Source organism: Chiloscyllium punctatum, chromosome 22 (genome assembly GCF_047496795.1).
Source record: "Chiloscyllium punctatum isolate Juve2018m chromosome 22, sChiPun1.3, whole genome shotgun sequence".
Lineage (NCBI taxonomy): Eukaryota > Metazoa > Chordata > Chondrichthyes > Orectolobiformes > Hemiscylliidae > Chiloscyllium > Chiloscyllium punctatum.
The window spans coordinates 21,231,067-21,253,227 of record NC_092760.1 but is presented as its reverse complement, the minus strand read 5'-3'; the positions used below and the strand labels follow the sequence as shown (position 1 = coordinate 21,253,227).

General features: G+C 43.4%; 1 protein-coding gene across 1 annotated transcript in view; it reads left to right on the top strand.

Annotated features, from left to right (window-relative positions):
* LOC140493876 (uncharacterized) overlaps positions 1-22,161 on the top strand; it is a 172,247-nt gene that overhangs the window by 115,284 nt on the left and 34,802 nt on the right. The window contains exons 54-56 of the mRNA XM_072592870.1: positions 1,062-1,277; positions 2,512-2,727; positions 4,121-4,308. Coding sequence (XP_072448971.1) covers positions 1,062-1,277; positions 2,512-2,727; positions 4,121-4,308 — 620 coding nt within the window. The remainder of the gene's footprint in view (positions 1-1,061; positions 1,278-2,511; positions 2,728-4,120; positions 4,309-22,161) is intronic.

Below are 22,161 nucleotides of genomic sequence, written 5' to 3'. Positions count from 1 at the left end.
GATGAGCAAAATGGTGAACAAACTCAAGGGCAGACAACTCAAATGCAATGATGCCATATCTAGGTTACATTAGGGTCAGTACAATTAGCCAAATGCATCTTTACTGTTTGGAAACAGTTCTACATTTTGGTACATGAAGCATATCCAGGGACTGTAGCAACCGTGTAATGAATGCGATATGTCCTCACAAATAATTTTCCTGTCAAAATAGCTGGTTAGAGCATGCATGACATTTGCCCATAATTTTAACGTGTCGTCTTTATGCATGGTAATTGCACAGTCATGTTTATTTTCGCATGGTAGGAAACCTCAACCGCTGTCGTCTATATATTGACAGGAAGGTAAAGAGAGTGGCTGTGTGAGAACTCATTATGCGATGCGTGTAACATAATTTCATGACTTTTGTCTTCCAGGACAGGCAGTGGTAACTTCTGAAGGTAAATCAGGCTTGTGTAATTTCATTCTCTGTACCAAGAGCTGTGAGATTATGAACTACACAGGCAAATGTCACACCACTACAGCACCCACTACAACTCCATCCGAAACTGCAACAACTGTAACAGTAACTCCCACAACTACAGAAACAACAAGATGCTCTTGCCACGCCAATGGACAATTATTATCACCTGGTAAGTTTACCAGTTGAAATGAAATCTGTTATCATGTTGAGTTACACAAGAAGTCTGGGAATGGTCGGAAACCGTCTTGACTGTGGATGCTTGAAATCAGAAATCAAAAGTGAATTTGCTGGAAAAATTCAGCAGGTGGTCTGGAAACCTGTGTGGAGAGACAGCAGGGTCAATGGAGACAGTGCAGAATCTCCGAGCTAATGGATACTCTTTTGGCGATTCCAACATAGTGAATGTCATAGGTTCTGATTAATCAAATTTTGGCAAAGAATGCTGGTTAAAATATACTTGTCCGTTCACGTAACGTAAACATGTAGTTTCAGAAGAGGATCAGCTGTCGTGTATATATTGAAACAAAGATAAATAGAGTGGCTGATTGAGAAGCTGTCATGAGATGCCTGTAACATAATTTTCCTGACTTTTGTCTTGCAGGGCAGGCAGTGGTAACTTCTGTCGGTAAATCAGGCTTGTGTAATATCACGGTCTGTACCAAGAGCTGTGAGATTATGACGTACATGGGTAAATGTCACACCACCACAGCTCCGACCACCACTCCATCTGAAACTACAACGACAGTCACAGTAACTCCCACATCTACAGAAACCACAAGATGCTCTTGCCACGCCAATGGACAAACATTAGCACCTGGTAAGTGTATCAACTGAAATGAAATCTGGTATCAGGACAAATTGCATAGGCAAGCTGGGATTCTTTCCTGATATGTGTCTCCATCAACCTCTCAGAAGTGTGATCAAGAATCCTCCCTAAACTGGCAATTCCAACATTGTGAATGACTTGTTCCAAGCGGTTGCAGGAAGTGGAAACTTTCTTGCCTTGTTTCATTTCATCAAACAACTGTCGTTGCTTTTCTGCTGAATGAACATGTGCAGCTGGTTGTTTCTTTGGGAAGTGAAAGAAGAAAGAAACTAAGTTCAATTTGCACTAACATTAATGTATTTTGCTCACTTGTCTGTTTATGTCTGCTAACCATTCGTACGCACCATTTCGATGTTTGCCACAGCCATTTACTTCATCAATCAGCATCTGTTGATTTCTGATTGCAATGTTCCATACCAAATCTTGTCTTGCAGAATATGTTTGTTTTTAGCTTTTAGGAAGATCTCATCTTTTTTGTTGTATCAATTATCTTGGTTTTCTGCAATGTTGAACGAACCTTTAAATGTCCTGGTTGTTTTTGGAAATGAAAGGAGAATGTTAGAATTTTCACTCTCCTCTGGAGCTTCTGTGCTTTGCTTCATCTTCAGACATTGTTTTCTTGTCTGACGACAGCACACCATTTATATCGTATCTCAGCCATTTACCACGTCTATTGGCCAGTGGCCATATTGACTTCAGATTTCATAGTTTTTAACCACGCCTTTTCTTGCACGATGACATATTCTGAAGTTGAGGAAGATCTAGCAATGTTTTTTAATGCAGTTTGAAATTCTTTGAGTTTCACTACAGAGATGAGCAAAATGGTGAACAAACTCAAGGGCAGACAACTCAAATGCAATGATGCCATATCTAGGTTACATTAAGGTCAGTACAATTAGCCAAATGCATGTTTCCTGTTTGGAAACAGTTTGACATTTTGGTAAATGAAGCATATCCAGGGACTTTAGCAACCGTGTAATGAATGCGATATGTCCTCACAAATAATTTTCCTGTCAAAATAGCTGGTTAGAGCATACCTGACAATTGCCCATAATTTTAACATGTCGTCTTTATGCATGGTAATTGCACAGTCATGTTTATTTTCTCATGGTTCCAAGACAGCAGCCACTGTCGTCTATATATTGACAGGAAGGTAAAGAGAGTGGCTGTGTGAGAACTCATTATGAGATACCTGTCACATAATTTCATGACTTTTGTCTTCCAGGACAGGCAGTGGTAACTTCTGTAGGTAAATCAGACCTGTGTAATATCACGCTCTGTACCAAGAGCTGTGAGATTGTGAACTACCCAGTCAAATGTCACACCACTACAGCACCCACTACAACTCCATCCGAAACTGCAACAACTGTAACAGTAACTCCCACAACTACAGAAACAACAAGATGCTTTTGCAACGCCAATGGACATTTATTCTCACCTGGTAAATGAGTTGATTAATTCCACTCTCCGGTATTTTGTAACCTTGAACGTTTGGATAATTTTCATTTTGTGATCTTAAGTTAAGAAATATGTACATGCAGGCCAGTTAGATATTCTCTCAATTTCTGCATTTCAGAATCTATGTTCTTTTCGCATGACTTGATTCTCTTTGTCAATTTGTTTTTAATTTTGTGTTCAAGCTACTTAAATGTATTCAGATTTCAGTGAAATAGTCCAGTTTCAATTAATAATCTTGTCAACTGCAGCATAATCCCTGTCTGATCTCATATTCTTTCTCTTAAAATTAAGAATTCCTTGAGCAGTTTTTTTGTAGGAAGGCATCGGTCGTGCAGTGAAAATATTGCCGATCCTGTTCCTGTTTTTCATCTTTTCATGTTGTCCTTTGTATTCTTCTTTCTATTTCAGCTCCCAAATTCACACATTCTCACCAAAAATAATCTGTTTAGCTCTTCTCAAGATCTATATTCTTATGTTCACTGACACTGGTGATGGGTCAGTCAAAGGATGCCTGCAATACTGAACTGTAAATCCCTTCTTATTGAGGAAAGAAGTGCTTATCAAATGTCTTCAATGTTATATACAACTTGCCTGGTTATTTAAAGCTCCCTGTTGACAGATTGGCAGAGGCTTGCTGGACATAAAACTGTACACAATGGTCGTGGGCATCATTCCTGACACTTGCCCTTCTGCCACCTGACGTTGCATACCGATGCAGCGATATCAGCCAACCCAGCCACTCATGCGTGTGCCCTATGAGGCATCTCATTCTCCACCTAATGGCCACTCAAGGGGATCTTCTTGTCACTATCACAGTATTACCCTTGGTGTAGTGAGGCCAGGCTCAATATGAATCTTACCCCAGTCCTCAACTTGTTCTGCCCAGTTCCCTCACCACCTGCGCCCTTGCTCTTGGCCTTCTAGCTTGGTTCTGGTGAGACCATGCCTGCTTACCTTCATATCCAGTTCCAGTGTCAACTACTGTTCTAGCTGCAGTCCCAGCATTAACCACCCTCTCAATGATGCTGCAGGAATGAGCAAATTGCCAGTGGTCTCATTTACTGGTTTTCCTTGCCAGCAGGGAACAGTAGACTCATCTTGTTTTACTTAGAGGCTGCCTATGATTGAATGACAACAGCGTTAGTCAGAGAGAGACCAGGCTCAATCCAAACATTTCAGCTTGGAAGGTTGGAGTGAAATCCCAGCAGTGTATTTGGATTTTTGTTGCAAACCTACAGCCTAAGATTCTATTATGACACAATCAGACGCATGAAGTCACAGTGTACCTTTAAACAAAACCGCAAATTAATGTAACCTTTCAGAACTGTCAACTTGACAGTTTTATCTTCAAACTGTCAATTTTATCTTCTTTCCAGGGGAGATTGTATACAATTCTCAAGACAAAGAAGGCTGGTGTTTTTATGCACTATGTGCAGAAAACTGCCATATTGTGAAGCACATGAAACCATGTGAAAAAACCACATCACCTCAGCCAACCACACAGTCTCCCACACCAACAACAGTATCACCAGAAGGTTGCTCAGCTCTGCATCCTCCAAGAGCTGTAAGTAATGGTCATGTTAATCACAGTCACCTATGTGCAATCTTTATTGATCATGGTTTAACATGTGTCTTGTGGAAAATTGTTAGGAAAAGCAAGATTATTATTCCCAAGTTGTGGAAGCTGCAAGAATTCACTCTTAGCCTATTATTCGGGTCAATGACTGATTGAGGAGTATTAATTGTTCATGAACCAGTGAAAAGCATCTCAGATACATGTGTCTCCTGTGTACACTACCATAATTGTGTGGAAAATGGGAAAAAGCAAGACAGCAGGGGTGACACACACATCTCCTTCTGTCATGAGTTGGAGGAGCTGGTGTTGGACTGGGGCACACAAAGTTAAAAATCACATAATACCATGTTATATTCCAACAGGTTTATTTAGAAGCACTGACTTTCGGAGCACTGCTCCTTCATCAGGTGGTTGTGGAGTATAAGATCATAAGACACAGAATTTATAACAAAAGATTACAGTGTGATGTAAAAGAAGGAAGCATATGTAAGGTCTAGACAAGATAGATTGAGTGAATCCTTAGAAAAGTATAAAGGAAGTAGGAGTATACTTAAGAGGGAAATCAGGAGGGCAAAAAGGGGACTTGAGATAGCTTTGGCAAATAGTATTAAGGAGAATCCAAAGAGCTTTTGCAAATATATTAAGGACAAAAGGGTAACTAGTGAGAGAATATGGCCCCTCAAAGATCAGCAAGGCGGCCTTTGTGTGGAGCCACAGAAAATGGGGGAGATACTAAATAAGTATTTTGCATCAATATTTACTGTGGAAAAGGATATGGAAAATATAGACTGTAGGGATATAGATGGTGACAATCTTACAAGATGTCCAGATTACAGAGAGGGAAGTGCTGGATGTCTTGAAACGGTTAAAAGTGGATAAATCCCCAGGACCTGATCAGGTGTACCTGAGAACTCTGTGGGAAGCTAGAGAAGTGATTGCTGGGCCTTTTGCTGAGATATTTGTATCATCGATAGTCTCAGGTTAGGTGCCGGAAGACTGGAGGTTGGCAAACGTGGTGCTACAGTTTAAGAAGGGTGGTAAAGACAAGCCAGGGAACTATAGACCAGTGAGCCTGACCTCGGTGGTGGGCAAGTTGTTGGAGGGAATCCTTAGGAACAGGATGCACATGTATTTAGAAAGGCAAGGACTGATTAGGGATAGTCAACATGGCCTTTGTGCGTGGGAAATCATGTCTCACAAACTTGATTGAGTTTTTTGAGGAAGTAACAAAGAGGATTGATGAGGGCAGAGCAGTGGATGTGATCTATATGGACTTCAGTAAGGAGTTCGACGAGGTTCCCCATGGGAGACTGATTAGCAAGGTTAGATCTCACAGAATACAGGGAGAACTCACCATTTGGATACAGAACTGGCTCAAAGGTAGAAGACAGAGAGTGGTGATGGAGGGTTGTTTTTCAGACTGAAGGCCTGTGACCAGTGGAGTGCCACAAAGTTTGGTGCTGGGCCCAATGACAACAAAATTGGAGGTGTAGTGGACAGCAAAGATGATTACCTCAAATTACAACAGAATCTGGACCAGATGGGACAATGGGCTGAGAAGTGGCAGATGGAGTTTAATTCAGATAAACATGAGGTGCTGCATTTTGGGAAAGCAAATCTGAACAGGACTTATACACTTAATGGTAAGGTCCAAGGGAGTGTTGCTAAACAAAGATGCCTTGGAGTGCAGGTTCATAGCTCCTTGAAAGTGGAGTCACAGGTAGATAGGATAGTGATGAAGGCGTTTGGTATGCTTTCCTTTATTGGTCAGAGTATTGAGTACGGGAGATGGGAGGTTATGTTGCTGCTGTACAGGACATTGGTTAGGCCACTGTTGGAATATTGCATGCAATTCTGGTCTCCTTCCTATCGGAAAGATGTTGTGAAACTTGAAAGCGTTCAGAAAAGATTTACAAGGATGTTGCCAGGGTTGGAGGATTTGAGCTACAGGGAGAGGCTGAACATGCTGGAACTGTTTTCCCTGGAGTGTCGGAGGCTGAGGGGTGACCTTATAGAGGTTTACAAAATTATGAGGGGCATGGATAGGATAAATAGGCAAAGTCTTTTCCCTGGGGTCGGGGAGTCCTGAATTTGAGGGCAAAGGTTTAGGGTGAAAGGGGAAAGATATAAAAGAGACCTTACAGGGCAACTTTTTCATGCAGAAGGTGGTACGTGTATGGAATGAGCTGCCAGAGGAAGTGGTGGAGGCTGGTACAATTGCAACATTTAAGAGGCATTTGGATGAGAATATGAATAGGTAGGGTTTGGAGGGATATGGGTCGGGTGCTGGCAGGTGGGACTAGATTGGGTTGGGATATCTGGTCGGCAGGGACGCATTGGATTGAAGGGTCCACGCTGTACATCTCTATGACTCTATGACTCTAACTGAAATTATATATTGAAAAAGACCTGTATTATTTGTTCAGTCTCTCATTTGTTAAGACTTGTTAAGATTTGTTAAGACTTAACAAATGATCCAGGTCTTTTTCAATATATAATTTCAGTTACATCACACTGTAAACGTTTGCTATAAATTCTATGTCTTATGATCTTATACTCCACCACCACCTGATGACGGAGCAGTGCTTCCACGTAAACCTGTTGGACTATAATCTGGTGTTGTGTGATTTTTAACTTTGTACATCTCCTTCTGTCATCAGGAACAGCACACAACCAACAAGAAGGACTGGGTGCACTCCAGAACCCTGTCCAGACTGGTATTTTTGTCAGCATGTTGGTATTTGTATTGTTTTTAAAACAGTTACCTCCTCTATCATCACCTTAGTAATCCATTCTTAAAATCTTGTTACATATCAGGCAACATCTTGATCCATCATAAATTTCAGTTAATTCAGACATTTGTAAACTCAAATCAGTCCTCTTCTATAAAATTTCCATATAAATCAATATCCCATACACCACCATCACCATCACTGGTTATGGCTTGTCCCATCAGCGGGACAGAGCCAGCAGAGTTGGTGTCATAGTGGTGTACAATTTGGAGCAAGTTGCCCATGGAGTCCTCATCATTTATTCCAAATCCCCTGAAATCTCAAATCTCCTGCTGATAACTACGTAACAACACCACTATTGATTGAGTTGGTCGAGCCTTGAAGGACACAGCTGGTAAACAGGGACAGTGAGAGAAATCCGTCCTTGACCTCATCCTTACTAACCTGCCTGCCACAGATGTATCCATCTATGACAGAATCAGTAGGATGAAGCACTGCAAAATCCTTGTGGTGACAAAGTTGCAAGGGACGTAGAAATGGACTGTAAAAGATATGATAACAAAATACTTGATTCACATTATTGGGATTGGTCAAAGCCAATGGATTTATGAAAAGCTATCATGCTTTTCTTTAGTTTTTTTTAAAGCCTGTAACAAGTAGAATAAATAAGAATAACCAGTGAATGTGGTATATTAGATTTTCCAGATTTTGATAAGGTCCCTCATGAGAAATTATTGGGAAAAGTTAAAGCTCGTGGGACAACAGGTAGTATATTGGCATTTACCGAAAATTTATTGACAGACAGAAACAGAGTCCAAATAAATGGATCTTTTTCTAAGTGGCAAGTGGTGACTAGTGATGTACTGCAGGGATCAACGCTTGGGTCTCAGTGACATAAGGTGTATATGCATATATAAATTACATGGATCAGAGAACCAAATGCAATGCTTCATGTTTGCTGATGACACAAACCATGTTGGGATTTAGTTGTAAGAAGGATGCAAGGAGGCTTCAAGGTGGTTAAGACAAGTTGAATGAGTGGGTAAGTACATGATGGGTGCTGCACAATATGACAAAATATATAGTATTACACTTTGGTGTGAAAAACAGAAAGGAAAAGTATCATTTAAATGGTGAGATATTGGGAAGTGTGAATGTCAATAGGGATCGAAGTGTTCTTGTACATCAGTCAATGAAAATAGACAAGCAAATGCAGGAAGCAATTTGGGATGCTAAAGGTATGTTGGCCTTCATTGCAAGAGGATTTGAGTTCAGCAGTAGGAATGTCTTATTATTCAGGGACTTGGTGAGACACACTGAAAGTTTTCTGAGCAGTTTTGATCACATTACCTAACAGGTCTAGACAGAGTAGGTACAGAAAGGATGTTTCCCTCGGTTGGAAAATGGACACAGTCACAAGGTACATGATTGGACATTTAGGACTGAGATAAGGAAACATTTCTTTACTCAAAACATAGAGAACCTGTGCAGTTCTCAACCACAGAAGACTGTGAAGGCCAAGTCATTGAATGTATTCAAGGAAGTAATAGATATATCTTTTGATTTGAAAGGTATCAAGGAGCATAGAGAGAAAGAAGGAATATAATATTGAGATCGGGATTTAGCAACGATCATATTGAATGGCAGAACAGTCTCGAAGAGATGAATGGCCTTCTCCTGCCTGTAGTCTCCATGTTTCAATGTAACTATAGAAGCAGGACTGTATTCAACCACAATGTTTAATCTCATAGCCCATTTGACATCCCATTCTTTACCATTAAGCCAGGGAATCAATGAAAAGTGCAGATGGAGATGATAGGAGCAGCATACAACATTCCTAAAAATGATACATCAACCTGGTGAAGTTACAAAACAGGACTACTTAAATGCCAAAGAGCATAAGCAACAAATGATAGACAGAGTTAAGTAATTCCATAATCAATGGATTAGATCTAAGCTCAGCTGTCATGCTGCATTCAGTTGTCAATAGTGGTGGACAATTAAACAAGTCAGTGCTGAAGGAGGCTCCAAAAACATCCCCATCCCCAATAATGGTGGAGTGTTGCACATCAGTGCAAAAGGTAAGGCTGAAGCATTTGTGACAACCATTTCGGTGTCCTCCAGAGGTTCCCAGCCAGTCTTCAGCCAATTTGATTCACTCCACACACTATTAAGAAATAGTTGAAAGCACTGGATGCTGCAAATGTTATGTGTCCTGACCATATTCTAGCAATATGACTGCTGCTGCTGAGAATTACTAGTGAAGGGAGTGATTATTAAAGGTGATAGATCGGGTGCCAATGAAAAGGGCTGCTTTGTTCTGGATGGTGTCGAACTTCTTGAGTTTTCTTGGATCTGCACTCTTCCAGGCAAGTGGGAAGGAGTCCATCAGACTTCTGACTTCTGTCTTGTGCATGGCAGACAGACTTTAGGGAATCAGGAGGTGAGTTGTTTGCTGCAGCATTATTATCTTCTGACACACTATTGCAACCGCAGTATGTGCACGTCTCGTCCAGTTCTGTTTCTGGTTAATAATAATAATGGTTGCTCATGCCTAATTTAGTGATAATATTGAATGTCAAGGGGTGATGATTAGATTCTCTCTTGTGTGGATGGTATGTTTGGAGAGGAACTCTATGTATTCCCTGTTTCTCAGTGGTAGTGTTGCAAGGAGCCTTGATGAATTGCTACAGTGTATTTTATAGATAGTACACACTGGTGCAACTGAGCTAGGACTCAAGTCTTTTTCTCATGCCAGCTCCTCCTGGCCCTTAACTTCTTGATATTTTGAAAATCTATCTCTGTCCTTGTTAAATACTTGAGTTTCCACAACTCTCTGAGGTAACGAATTCAATACGTTCACCACCCTCTGAGAGAAGATTATTTCCTTTAAACTTAATTTTAAATTCCCTGATTCTTTAACTATGTCCCCTGATTTGAGATTCCTCTACTCATGGAAACAGTTAAATTAATACTTTCTTGTATACTTAGGCTTTAAGTTTAATTGAGTTGACAATCACTCAGCACTTTGATGAATTCTTCCAATTTTGTTTCTGAATAAATCCCAATACCCCACATATAGGAAGCATTGTAACTAGGTGATTGTATTACGTAATGAATGAATTAGTGAGAATGAAAAAAAAACCTTGAAAACTTAAACACAGTCTCCACAAATGTAAAAGTACCAAAAAGCAGTTGCTCATTAGCATCACATGTAAATAGATGTCATCCCAGCACTGACCTTCAGAACTCCACAAATCACTAGCAGCCATACTTTATCCCTACTCACTGCCTTCTGCCAATCAGCCAATCTTCCATCCATGCCAGTATCTTTCTCCTAACACCATGGACTCTTATTTTATTTAGCAGCCTCCTGTGTGGCACCCTGTCAAAGGCCTTATGGAAATCTAAATATATCATGTTCACTGGTTCTCCTTTGTCGAACTTGCTCGTTACCTTCTCAAAGAATTGGGAGTGATGATCACCAACAATTTGTCCTGGTTAACCCATGTCGACTCTACCGTCAAAACAGCTCAGTAACGCCTCTACTTCCTCAAGAGGCTAAGGAAATTTGGCCTGTCCATAAAGACTCTTACAATTTTTTATAGATGCACCATAGAAAGCATTCTATTTAGATGCAGCACAACATGAAATGGCAACTACTCTTATTAAGACCGAAATAAACTCTGGAGAGTTATGAACACAACTCAGTGCATACGCAAACCGGCCTCCCATCCATTGACTTGTCTATACTTCCGGCTGCCTCGGGAAAGCAGTCAACATAATCAAAGACCCTTACCACCCAGTTGCGCTCTTTTATACTCTTGTGTGGGCAAAACATATAAAGGCTTGTATATATGCAATCAGATTCAAGAGCGGCTTCTTCCTTACTGTTATCAGACTGTTGAATGGATATCTTTTATGTTCAAGTTGATCTCTTTCTGTGCCGTCTTGGCAGATATAAGATTGTATTCTGCACTCTGTGCAGTTACCCTGAGACACTTGTATAGTGCCTGTAAAGTACGTAAGACACCACTTTTCACTGTACCTCAGTTCATGTGACAGTAATAAATCAAACCAAAAAGAGTTCTAACAGATTTGTTCAGCATGACCTAAAAGTGTGGAACCAGGCCATTCAACCCATGGGTGAATACTGACCCTCCAAAGAGCATCCCACCCAGACCCACCCTATTCCTGTAACCCTATATTTCCTATGGCTAACCAACCAGTCAGGTCTCTTGCATTGGAGTAAATACAGTTTAATTTATCATTCTTCTCTCATTATCTGCCAAGCTCTTGTCTACCTTGACTATTTGACTTGCTCCACTTATCAACTGTACCAGCGTCAGTTTTTTCTCTTTTCTCACGATCGCTTTGGGTCCCCCCGCAACCCCGCACCACCACCACCCCCTCCTCCTACCACCACCCTCCTCCTCCCCCAACCACCATCACCATCACCAACACCCCAACCACCAACACCATCAACCTCCCCCCACCATCACCAACACCCCCACCATCACCGCCATCAACCCCCCACACCACCAAGAACACCCCCCACACAATTACCACCATCCTACTGCACCACCAACCCCCACCATCACCACCACCACCCCCCACACCACCATTAACACACCCCCCCCAAAATCATCACCACCACCCCGCCTCACCACCAACTCCCCACCATCATCACCACCACCGATCCCCCACACCACCACCACCGATCCCCCACACCACCACCACCGATCCCCCACATCACCACCACCGATCCCCCACATCACCACCACCGATCCCCCACACCACCACCACCCTCCAACCACTAACCTCCTCCCCCCACACCACTAATACCCCCACACCCCACCACCACCCCCAATCACCAACCTCCTCCCCACACGCCACTACCACCATCGCCCACACCACCACCACACCCCAACAACCAACCTCCTCCCCCACACCACCACCCTCACCCCCACACCCCACCACCAACCCCCCACCATCACCACCACCATCGCCCACACCACCACCACACCCCAACAACCAACCTCCTCCCCCACACCACCATCCCCACCCCACACCCCACCACCAACCCCCCACCATCCCCCACACCACCACCACACCCCAACAACCAACCTCCTCCCCCACACCACCACCCTCACCCCCACACCCCACCACCAACCCCCCAACATCACCACCACCATCCCCCACACCCCAACAACCAACCTCCTCCCCCACACCACCATCCCCACCCCCACACCCCACCACCAACCCCCCACCATCACCACCACCATCCCCCACACCCCAACAACCAACCTCCTCCCCCACACCACCACCACCACACGCACACCAGCACCACCACTCCCACCCCACCACCACCCCACCACCAACCCCCCACCATCACCACCACCACCCCCACACCATCACCACCCCTCCACACCACCAACACCAACCCCTACCCCACCACCAACCCCCCACACGTCCACCACCACCAGTCCCCACCACACTACCAACCCCCCACACCACCACCACCCCTCCACACCACCATCCCCACCCCACCATCATCCCCCACACCACCACCAACTCCCCCACCATCACCACCACCACCCCCACCCCACTACCAAACCCCCACCATCACCACCCCCCACCAACACCATACCCAATGCCCCCACCCCCACACCATCATCACCACCAGCCCCACCCCCACCAACACCACCACAATCAACCCTCCACCACCACCACCCCCACCATCGCCACCACCTTACTAGTTTAAAACCTCTTCAGTAGCACTATCAAATCTCCCTGCAAGGATATTGGCCTCCTTCTAATTCAGGGGGACCCTTTTTCTCTTAAACAGGTAATTTCTACCCTAAAGAGATCCCAACATCAAAAAATGTCAATCCTTGCCCCCTGCACCAGCTCCTCAGTCACACATTCATCTCTGTATCCTACCCTCACAAGCACAAGCCACCGGTGATAGGCCAGACATTACTATACTCAAGGACCTACTTTTAACTTCCGACCTAGTTTCCTATATTCTCTCTGCAGAATCTTGATCAAGTGGGTCAATGGCTGAAGAGTGGCAGATGGAGTTTAATTTGGATAAATACAAGGTATTGCATTTGGTGAAAGAAACAAAGACATGACTAATGCAATTGCACGGTGGCACAGTGGTTAGCACTGTTGCCTCACAGCGCCAGAGACCCGGGTTCAATTCCCACCTCAGGCAACTGTGTGGAGTTTGCACATTCTCCCCGTGTCTGCGTGGGTTTCCTCCGGGTGCTCCGGTTTCCTTCCACAATCCAAAAATGTGCAGGTTCGGTGAATTGGCCATGCTAAATTGCCCGTAGTGTTAGGTGAAGGGGTAAATGTAGGGGAATGGGTCTGGGTGGGTTGCACTTCAGAGGGTCGGTGTGAACTTGTTGGGCCGAAGGGCCTGTTTCCACACTGTAAGTAATCTAATCTAAACGTAATTTCTTTCCTTCCCCATGTCAATGGTACCAACATGCAGAACAACCTCCTGCTAGTGACTCTTACCTTTCAGAGTATTCTGCACACTCTCCAAAATAACCTTGACCCTGGCACCAGGAAGGCAACACCCCATCCTGATATCTCATTGACACCTGCAGAATCGTCTGCCTGTCCCTCACACCAGAGAATCCCCTATTACAGTTGATCACTTGGAACCAAACATGCTTCTCATTACAATAGAGGCAGTCACAGTATCAGAAACCTGACTGTCGGTCCCATATTCCCTTGAGAGGCCATCCCCCACCACAGTATCCAAAATGGCATACCTGTTTGAGATGGATGTAGGCACAAGAGTCTGCTGCACCAGCTGACTACCTCTCCTACCACTCCGAAATCGACCATCCAACAGAATGTATCTGTGGTGTTTCCACCTTCCGGAAACTGCCATCCATCACATCTCCTTGCTCTTGTAAACTCTTCATTGTCTCTACCTGTCACTCTAACCAATCTATGAGGTCCATTACCAAACACACTTCCTGCAGATATACTCTCCAGGAACATGGAAATTCTTTCTGATCTCTCACATCTGACAGGAAGAGCACATCACCTTATTAAAAGTCATTGCTGCCCCTTTAACAATCTACAGACCCAGGTATTACTTAAAAACAAACACGATGCAGTAGTTTCAGGCAGAGATCTTGGTTTGAAATCTCTGGTATCTCTTGATATTGCTGCAGATGCACATGAAGCTCAATACGAGGCATCCCACACCAGCTGTGAAACTGCACTGATTCTCAGTCTGACAGCTGTGAAATTGCACTGAATCTCAGTCTAACAACTATGAAACTGCACTGATTCTCAGTCACAGCTGTGAAACTGCACTGATTCTCAGTCTGACAGCTATAAAACTGCACTGAATCTCAGTCTAACAACTATGAAACTGCACTGATTCTCAGTCACAGCTGTGAAACTGCACTGATTCTCAGTCTGACAGCTGTGAAACTGCACTGATTCTCAGTCTGACAGCTATAAAACTGCACTGAATCTCAGTCTAACAACTATGAAACTGCACTGATTCTCAGTCACAGCTGTGAAACTGCACTGATTCTCAGTCTGACAGCTGTGAAACTGCACTGATTCTCAGTCTGACAGCTGTGAAATTGCACTGAATCTCAGTCTAACAACTATGAAACTGCACTGATTCTCAGTCACAGCTGTGAAACTGCACTGATTCTCAGTCTGACAGCTATAAAACTGCACTGAATCTCAGTCTAACAACTATGAAACTGCACTGATTCTCAGTCACAGCTGTGAAACTGCACTGATTCTCAGTCTGACAGCTGTGAAACTGCACTGAATCTCAGTCTAACAACTATGAAACTGCACTGATTCTCAGTCACAGCTGTGAAACTGCACTGATTCTCAGTCTGACAGCTATGAAACTGCACTGAATCTCAGTCTAACAACTATGAAACTGCACTGATTCTCAGTCTGACAGCTATGAAACTGCACTGAATCTCAGTCTAACAACTATGAAACAGCACTGATTCTTAGTCTGACGGCTGTGAAATTACTCTGATTCTTAGTCTGACAGCTATGCAAATGCACTGATTCTCAGACAGACAGCTGTGAAATTACTCTGATTCTCAGTCTGACAGCAACGAAACTGCACTGATTCTCAGTCTGACAGCGATGAAACTAGATTGATTCTCAGTCTGACAGCTGTGAAATTGCACTGATTCTCAGTCAGGGATCTGTGAAATTTCACTGATTCTCAATCTGGCGGCAATGAAACGACTCTAATTCTCGGTCTGACAGCTGTGAAACTACACTGATTCTCAGTCGGACAGCTATGAAACTTCACTGATTCTCAGTCTCACAGCTATGAAACGACACTGATTCTCAGTCTGACTGCTCTGAAACAGCACTGTTTCCCAGTCTAACAGCTGTGAAACTGCACTGATTCTCAGTCTGACAGCTACGAAACTGCACTGATTCTCAGTCTGACAGCTGTGAAACTACACTGATTCTCAGTCTGACAGCTGTTGAACTGCACTCATTCTCAGTCTGACAGCTATGAAACTGCACTGATTCTCAGTCTGATAGCTATGAAACTGCACTGATCCTCAGTCTGACAGGTATGAAGCTGCACTGATTCTCAGTCTGACAGCTGTGAAACTGCACTGATTCTCAGTCTGAAAGCTGTGAAACTGCAGGGATTCTCAGTCTGACAGCTATGAAAATGCACTCATTCTCAGTCTGAAAGCTGTGAAACTGCACGGATTCTCAGTCTGACAGCTATGAAAATGCACTCATTCTCAGTCTGAGAGCTGTGAAACAGCACTGATTCTCAGTCTGACAGCGGTGAAGCTGCACTGATTCTCAGTCTGAGAGTGGTGAAACTGCACAGATTCTCAGATTGACAGCTATGAAACTGAACTGATTCTCATTCTGACAGCTTTGAAACTACCATAATTCTCAGACAGATAGCTGTGAAACTACACTGATTCTCAGTCTGACAGATATGAAACTGCACTGATTAACAGTCTGACAGCTGTGTAACTGCACTGATTCTCAGTCTGACAGCTATGAAACTGCACTGATTCTCAGTCTGACAGCTGTGAAACTGCACTGATGCTCAATCTGATAGCTATGAAACTACACTGATGTTCAGTCTGGCAATTGTGAAACTGCACTGATTCTTCGTCTGACAGCAATGAAACTGCACTGATTCTCAGTCTGACAGTTGTGAAACAATACTGATTCTCAATCAGACTGCTGTGAAATTACACTGATTCTCAGTCTGGCAACTGTGAAACTGCTCTGATTCTCAGTCTGATAGCTATGAAACTGCACTGATTCTCAGTCTGATAGCTGTGAAACTGCACTGATTCTCAGTCTGACAGCTGTGAAACAGTACTGATTCTCAGTCTGACAGCTGTGAAAATACTCTGATTCTCAGTGTGACAGCTGTGAAACTGCACTGATTCTCAGTCTGACAGCTATGAAACGACCCTGATTCTCAGTCTGACAGCTGTGAAACTGCACTGATTCTCAGTCTGAAAGCTGTGAAACTGCACGGATTCTCAGTCTGACAGCTATGAAAATGCACTCATTCTCAGTCTGAAAGCTGTGAAACTGCACGGATTCTCAGTCTGACAGCTATGAAAATGCACTCATTCTCAGTCTGAGAGCTGTGAAACAGCACTGATTCTCGGTCTGACAGCGGTGAAGCTGCACTGATTCTCAGTCTGAGAGTGGTGAAACTGCACAGATTCTCAGATTGACAGCTATGAAACTGAACTGATTCTCATTCTGAAAGCTATGAAACTGAACTGATTCTCATTCTGACAGCTTTGAAACTACCATAATTCTCAGACAGATAGCTGTGAAACTACACTGATTCTCAGTCTGACAGATATGAAACTGCACTGATTAACAGTCTGACAGCTGTGTAACTGCACTGATTCTCAGTCTGACAGCTATGAAACTGCACTGATTCTCAGTCTGACAGCTGTGAAACTGCACTGATGCTCAATCTGATAGCTATGAAACTACACTGATTTTCAGTCTGGCAATTGTGAAACTGCACTGATTCTTCGTCTGACAAACTGCACTGATTCTCAGTCTGACAGTTGTGAAACAATACTGATTCTCAATCAGACTGCTGTGAAATTACACTGATTCTCAGTCTGGCAACTGTGAAACTGCTCTGATTCTCAGTCTGATAGCTATGAAACTGCACTGATTCTCAGTCTGATAGCTGTGAAACTGCACTGATTCTCAGTCTGACAGCTGTGAAACAGTACTGATTCTCAGTCTGACAGCTGTGAAAATACTCTGATTCTCAGTGTGACAGCTGTGAAACTGCACTGATTCTCAGTCTGACAGCTATGAAACGACCCTGATTCTCAGTCTGACAGCTGTGAAACTACTCTGAATGCCAGTCTGACAGCTGTGAAACTGCACTGATTCTCAGTCAGACAGCTGTGAAACTGCACTGATTCTCAGTCTGAGAGCTGTGAAAATGCGCGATTCTCAGCCTGACAGCTATGAAACTGCACTGATTCTCAGTTTCAAAGCTGTGAAACTGCACTGATTCTCAGTCTGTGAGCTATGAAACTGCACTGATTCCCAGTCTGACAGCTGTGAAACTGCACTGATTCTCAGTCTGACAGCTACGAAACAGCACTGATTCTCAGTCTGAGAGCTATGAAACAGCACTGATTCTCAGTCTGAGAGCTATGAAACAGCACTGATTCTCAGTCTGACAGCTGTGAAACTACACTGATTCTCAGTCTGACAGCTGTTGAACTGCACTCATTCTCAGTCTGACAGCTATGAAACTGCACTGATTCTCAGTCTGATAGCTATGAAACTGCACTGATTCTCAGCCTGACAGCTGTGAAACTGCACTGATTCTCAGTCTGAAAGCTGTGAAACTGCATGGATTCTCAGTCTGACAGCTATGAAAATGCACTCATTCTCAGTCAGACAGTATGAAACTGCACTGATTCTCAGCATGACAGCTATGAAACTGAAATGATTCTCAGTCTGAAAGCTGTGAAACAGCATGGATTCTCAGTCTGACAGCTATGAAAATGCACTCATTCTCAGTCTGATAGCTGTGTAACTGCACAGAATCCCAGTCTGACAGGTATGAAACTGCACTGATTCTCAGTCTGAGAGCTATGAAACAGCACTGATTCTCAGTCTGACAGCTGTGAAACTACACTGATTCTCAGTCTGACAGCTGTGAAACTGCACTGATTCTCAGTCTAACAGCTGTGAAAATGCATTGATTCACAGTCTGACAGCTGCGAAACTGCAATGATTCTCAGTCTAAGAGCTACGAAACAGCACTGATTCTCATCTGACTGCTATGAAACTGCACTGATTCTCAGTCTGAGAGCTATGAAACAGGACTGATTCTCAATGGGATAGCTGTGAAACTGCCCTGATTCTCAGTCTGACAGCTATGAAACTGCACTGATTCTCAGTCTGACAGCTATGAAACTGCACTGATTCTCAGTCTGACAGCTATGAAACTGCACTGATTCTCAGTCTGACAGCTATGAATCTGCACTGACTCTCAGTCTGATAGCTGTGAAACTGCTCAGATACTCAGATTGACAGCTATGAAACTGAACTGATTCTCATTCTGACAGCTTTGAAACTACCATAATTCTCAGTCAGATAGCTGTGAAACTACACTGATTCTCAGTCTGACAGATATGAAACTGCACGGATTCTCAGTCTGACAGCTGTGTAACTGCACTGATTCTCAGTCTGACAGCTATAAAACCGCACTGATTCTCAGTCTGACAGCTATAAAACTGCACTGATTCTCAGTCTGACAGTTGTGAAACAGTACTGATTCTCAATCAGACTGCTGTGAAATTACTCTGATTCTCAGTCGGTCAACTGTGAAACTGCTCTGATTCTCAGTCTGACAGCTGTGAAACTGCACTGATTCTCAGTCTGACAGCTGAGAAACTAAACTGATTCTCAGACTGACAGTTGTGAAACAGGACTGATTCTCAATCAGACTGCTGTGAAATTACACTGATTCTCAGTCTGGCAACTGTGAAACTGCACTGTTTCTCAGTCTGACTGCTGTGAAAGTGCTCAGATTCTCAGATTGACAGCTATGAAACTGCACTGATTCTCAGTCTGACAGCTGTGTAACTGCACTGATTCTCAGTCTGACAGCTATAAAACCGCACTGATTCTCAGTCTGACAGCTATGAAACTGCACTGATTCTCAGTCTGACAGCTATGAAACTGCACTGATTCTCAGTCTGATAGCTGTGAAACTGCACTGATTCTCAGTCTGACAGCTATGAAAATGCACTCATTCTCAGTCTGACAGCTATGAATCTGCACTGATTCTCAGTCTGATAGCTGTGAAACTGCTCAGATTCTCAGATTGACAGCTATGATACTGAACTGATTCTCATTCTGAAAGCGATGAAACTGAACTGATTCTCATTCTGAAAGCTATGAAACTGAACTGATTCTCATTCTGACAGCTTTGAAACTACCATAATTCTCAGTCTGATAGCTGTGAAACTACACTGATTCTCAGTCTGACAGATTTGAAACTGCACTGATTCTCAGTCTGACAGCTGTGTAACTGCACTGATTCTCAGTCTGACAGCTATAAAACCGTACTGATTCTCAGTCTGACAGCTATGAAATTGCACTGATTCTCAGTCTGATAGCTATGAAACTACACTGATTTTCAGTCTGGCAACTGTGAAACTGTACTGATTCTTCGTCTGACAGCTATGAAACGGCACTGATTCTCAGTCTGACAGTTGTGAAACAGTACTGATTCTCAATCAGACTGCTGTGAAATTACTCTGATTCTCAGTCTGGCAACTGTGAAACTGCTCTGATTCTCAGTCTGACAGCTGTGAAACTGCACTGATTCTCAGTCTGACTGCTGTGAAACTGCACTGATTCTCAGTCTGACAGATATGAAACTGCACTGATTCTCAGTCTGGTAGCTGTGAAACTGCACTGATTCGCAGTCTGACAGCTATGAAACTGCACTGATTCTCAGTCTGACAGCTATGAATCTGCACTGATTCTCATTCTGAAAGCTATGAAACTGAGCTGATTCTCATTCTGACCATAATTCTCAGTCTGATAGCTGTGAAACTACACTGATTCTCAGTCTGACCGATATGAAACTGCACTGATTCTCATTCTGACAGCTGTGTAACTGCACTGATTCTCAGTCTGACAGCTATAAAACCGCACTGATTCTCAGTCTGACAGCTATGAAACGGCACTGATTCTCAGTCTGATAGCTATGAAACTACACTGATTTTCCGTCTGGCAACTGTGAAACTGCACTGATTCTTCGTCTGACAGCTATGAAACAGCACTGATTCTCAGTCTGACAGTTGTGAAACTGTACTGATTCTCAATCAGACTGCTGTGAAATTACTCAGATTCTCAGTCTGGCAACTGAAACTGCTCTGATTCTCAGTCTGACAGCTGTGAAACTGCACTGATTCTCAGTCTGACTGCTGTGAAACTGCACTGATTCTCAGTCTGACAGATATGAAACTGCACTGATTCTCAGTCTGGTAGCTGTGAAACTGCACTGATTCGCAGTCTGACAGCTATGAAACTGCACTGATTCTCAGTCTGACAGCTATGAATCTGCACTGATTCTCAGTCTGATAGCTGTGAAACTGCTCAGATTCTCAGATTGACAGCTATGATACTGAACTGATTCTCATTCTGAAAGCTATGAAACTGAGCTGATTCTCATTCTGACCATAATTCTCAGTCTGATAGCTGTGAAACTACACTGATTCTTAGTCTGACCGATATGAAACTGCACTGATTCTCAGTCTGACAGCTGTGTAACTGCACTGATTCTCAGTCTGACAGCTATAAAACCGCACTGATTCTCAGTCTGACAGCTATGAAACTGCACAGATTCTCAGTCGGACAGCTATGAAACTGCACTGATTCTCAGTCTGACAGCTGTGAAACTACACTGATTCTCAGTCTGACAGCTATGAAACTGCACAGATTCTCAGTCGGACAGCTATGAAACTGCACTGATTCTGAGTCTGACAGCTATGAAACTGCACTGATTCTGAGTCTGACAGCTATGAAACTGCACTGATTCTCAGTCTGACAGCTATAAAACCGCACTGATTCTCAGTCTGACAGCTATGAAACTGCACAGATTCTCAGTCGGACAGCTATGAAACTGCACTGATTCTGAGTCTGACAGCAGTGAAACTGCACTGATTCTCAGTCTGACAGCTATGAAACTGCACTGATTCTCAGTCGGACAGCTATGAAACTGCACTGATTCTCAGTCTGATAGCTGTGAAACTGCTCAGATTCTCAGATTGACAGCTATGAAACTGAACTGATTCTCAGTCTGATAGCTGTGAAACTGCTCAGATTCTCAGATTGACAGCTATGAAACTGCACTGATTCTCAGTCTGACAGATATGAAACTGCACTGATTCTCAGCCTGACAGCTATGAAACTGCACTGATTCTCAGTCTGATAGCTGTGAAACTGCACTGATTCTCAGTCGGACAGCTATGAAACTGCACTGATTCTCAGTCTGATAGCTGTGAAACTGCTCAGATTCTCAGATTGACAGCTATGAAACTGCACTGATTCTCAGTCTGACAGATATGAAACTGCACTGATTCTCAGTCTGACAGATATGAAACTGCACTGATTCTCAGCCTGACAGCTATGAAACTGCACTGATTCTCAGTCTGACAGCAGTGATACTACACTGATTCTCAGTCTGACAGATATGAAACTGCACTGATTCTAAGTCTGACAACCATGAAACTAGACGGTTTCTCAGTCTGATAGCTGTGTAACTGCACTGATTCTCAGTCTGACAGCTATAAAACCGCACTGATTCTCAGTCTGACAGCTATGAAACTGCACTGATTCTCAGTCTGACAGCTATGAAACTGCACTGATTCTCAGTCAGACAGCTATGAAACTGCACTGATTCTCAGTCTGACAGCAGTGATACTACACTGATTCTCAGTCTGACAGATATGAAACTGCACTGATTCTAAGTCTGACAACCATGAAACTAGACGGTTTCTCAGTCTGACAGCTGTGTAACTGCACGGATTCT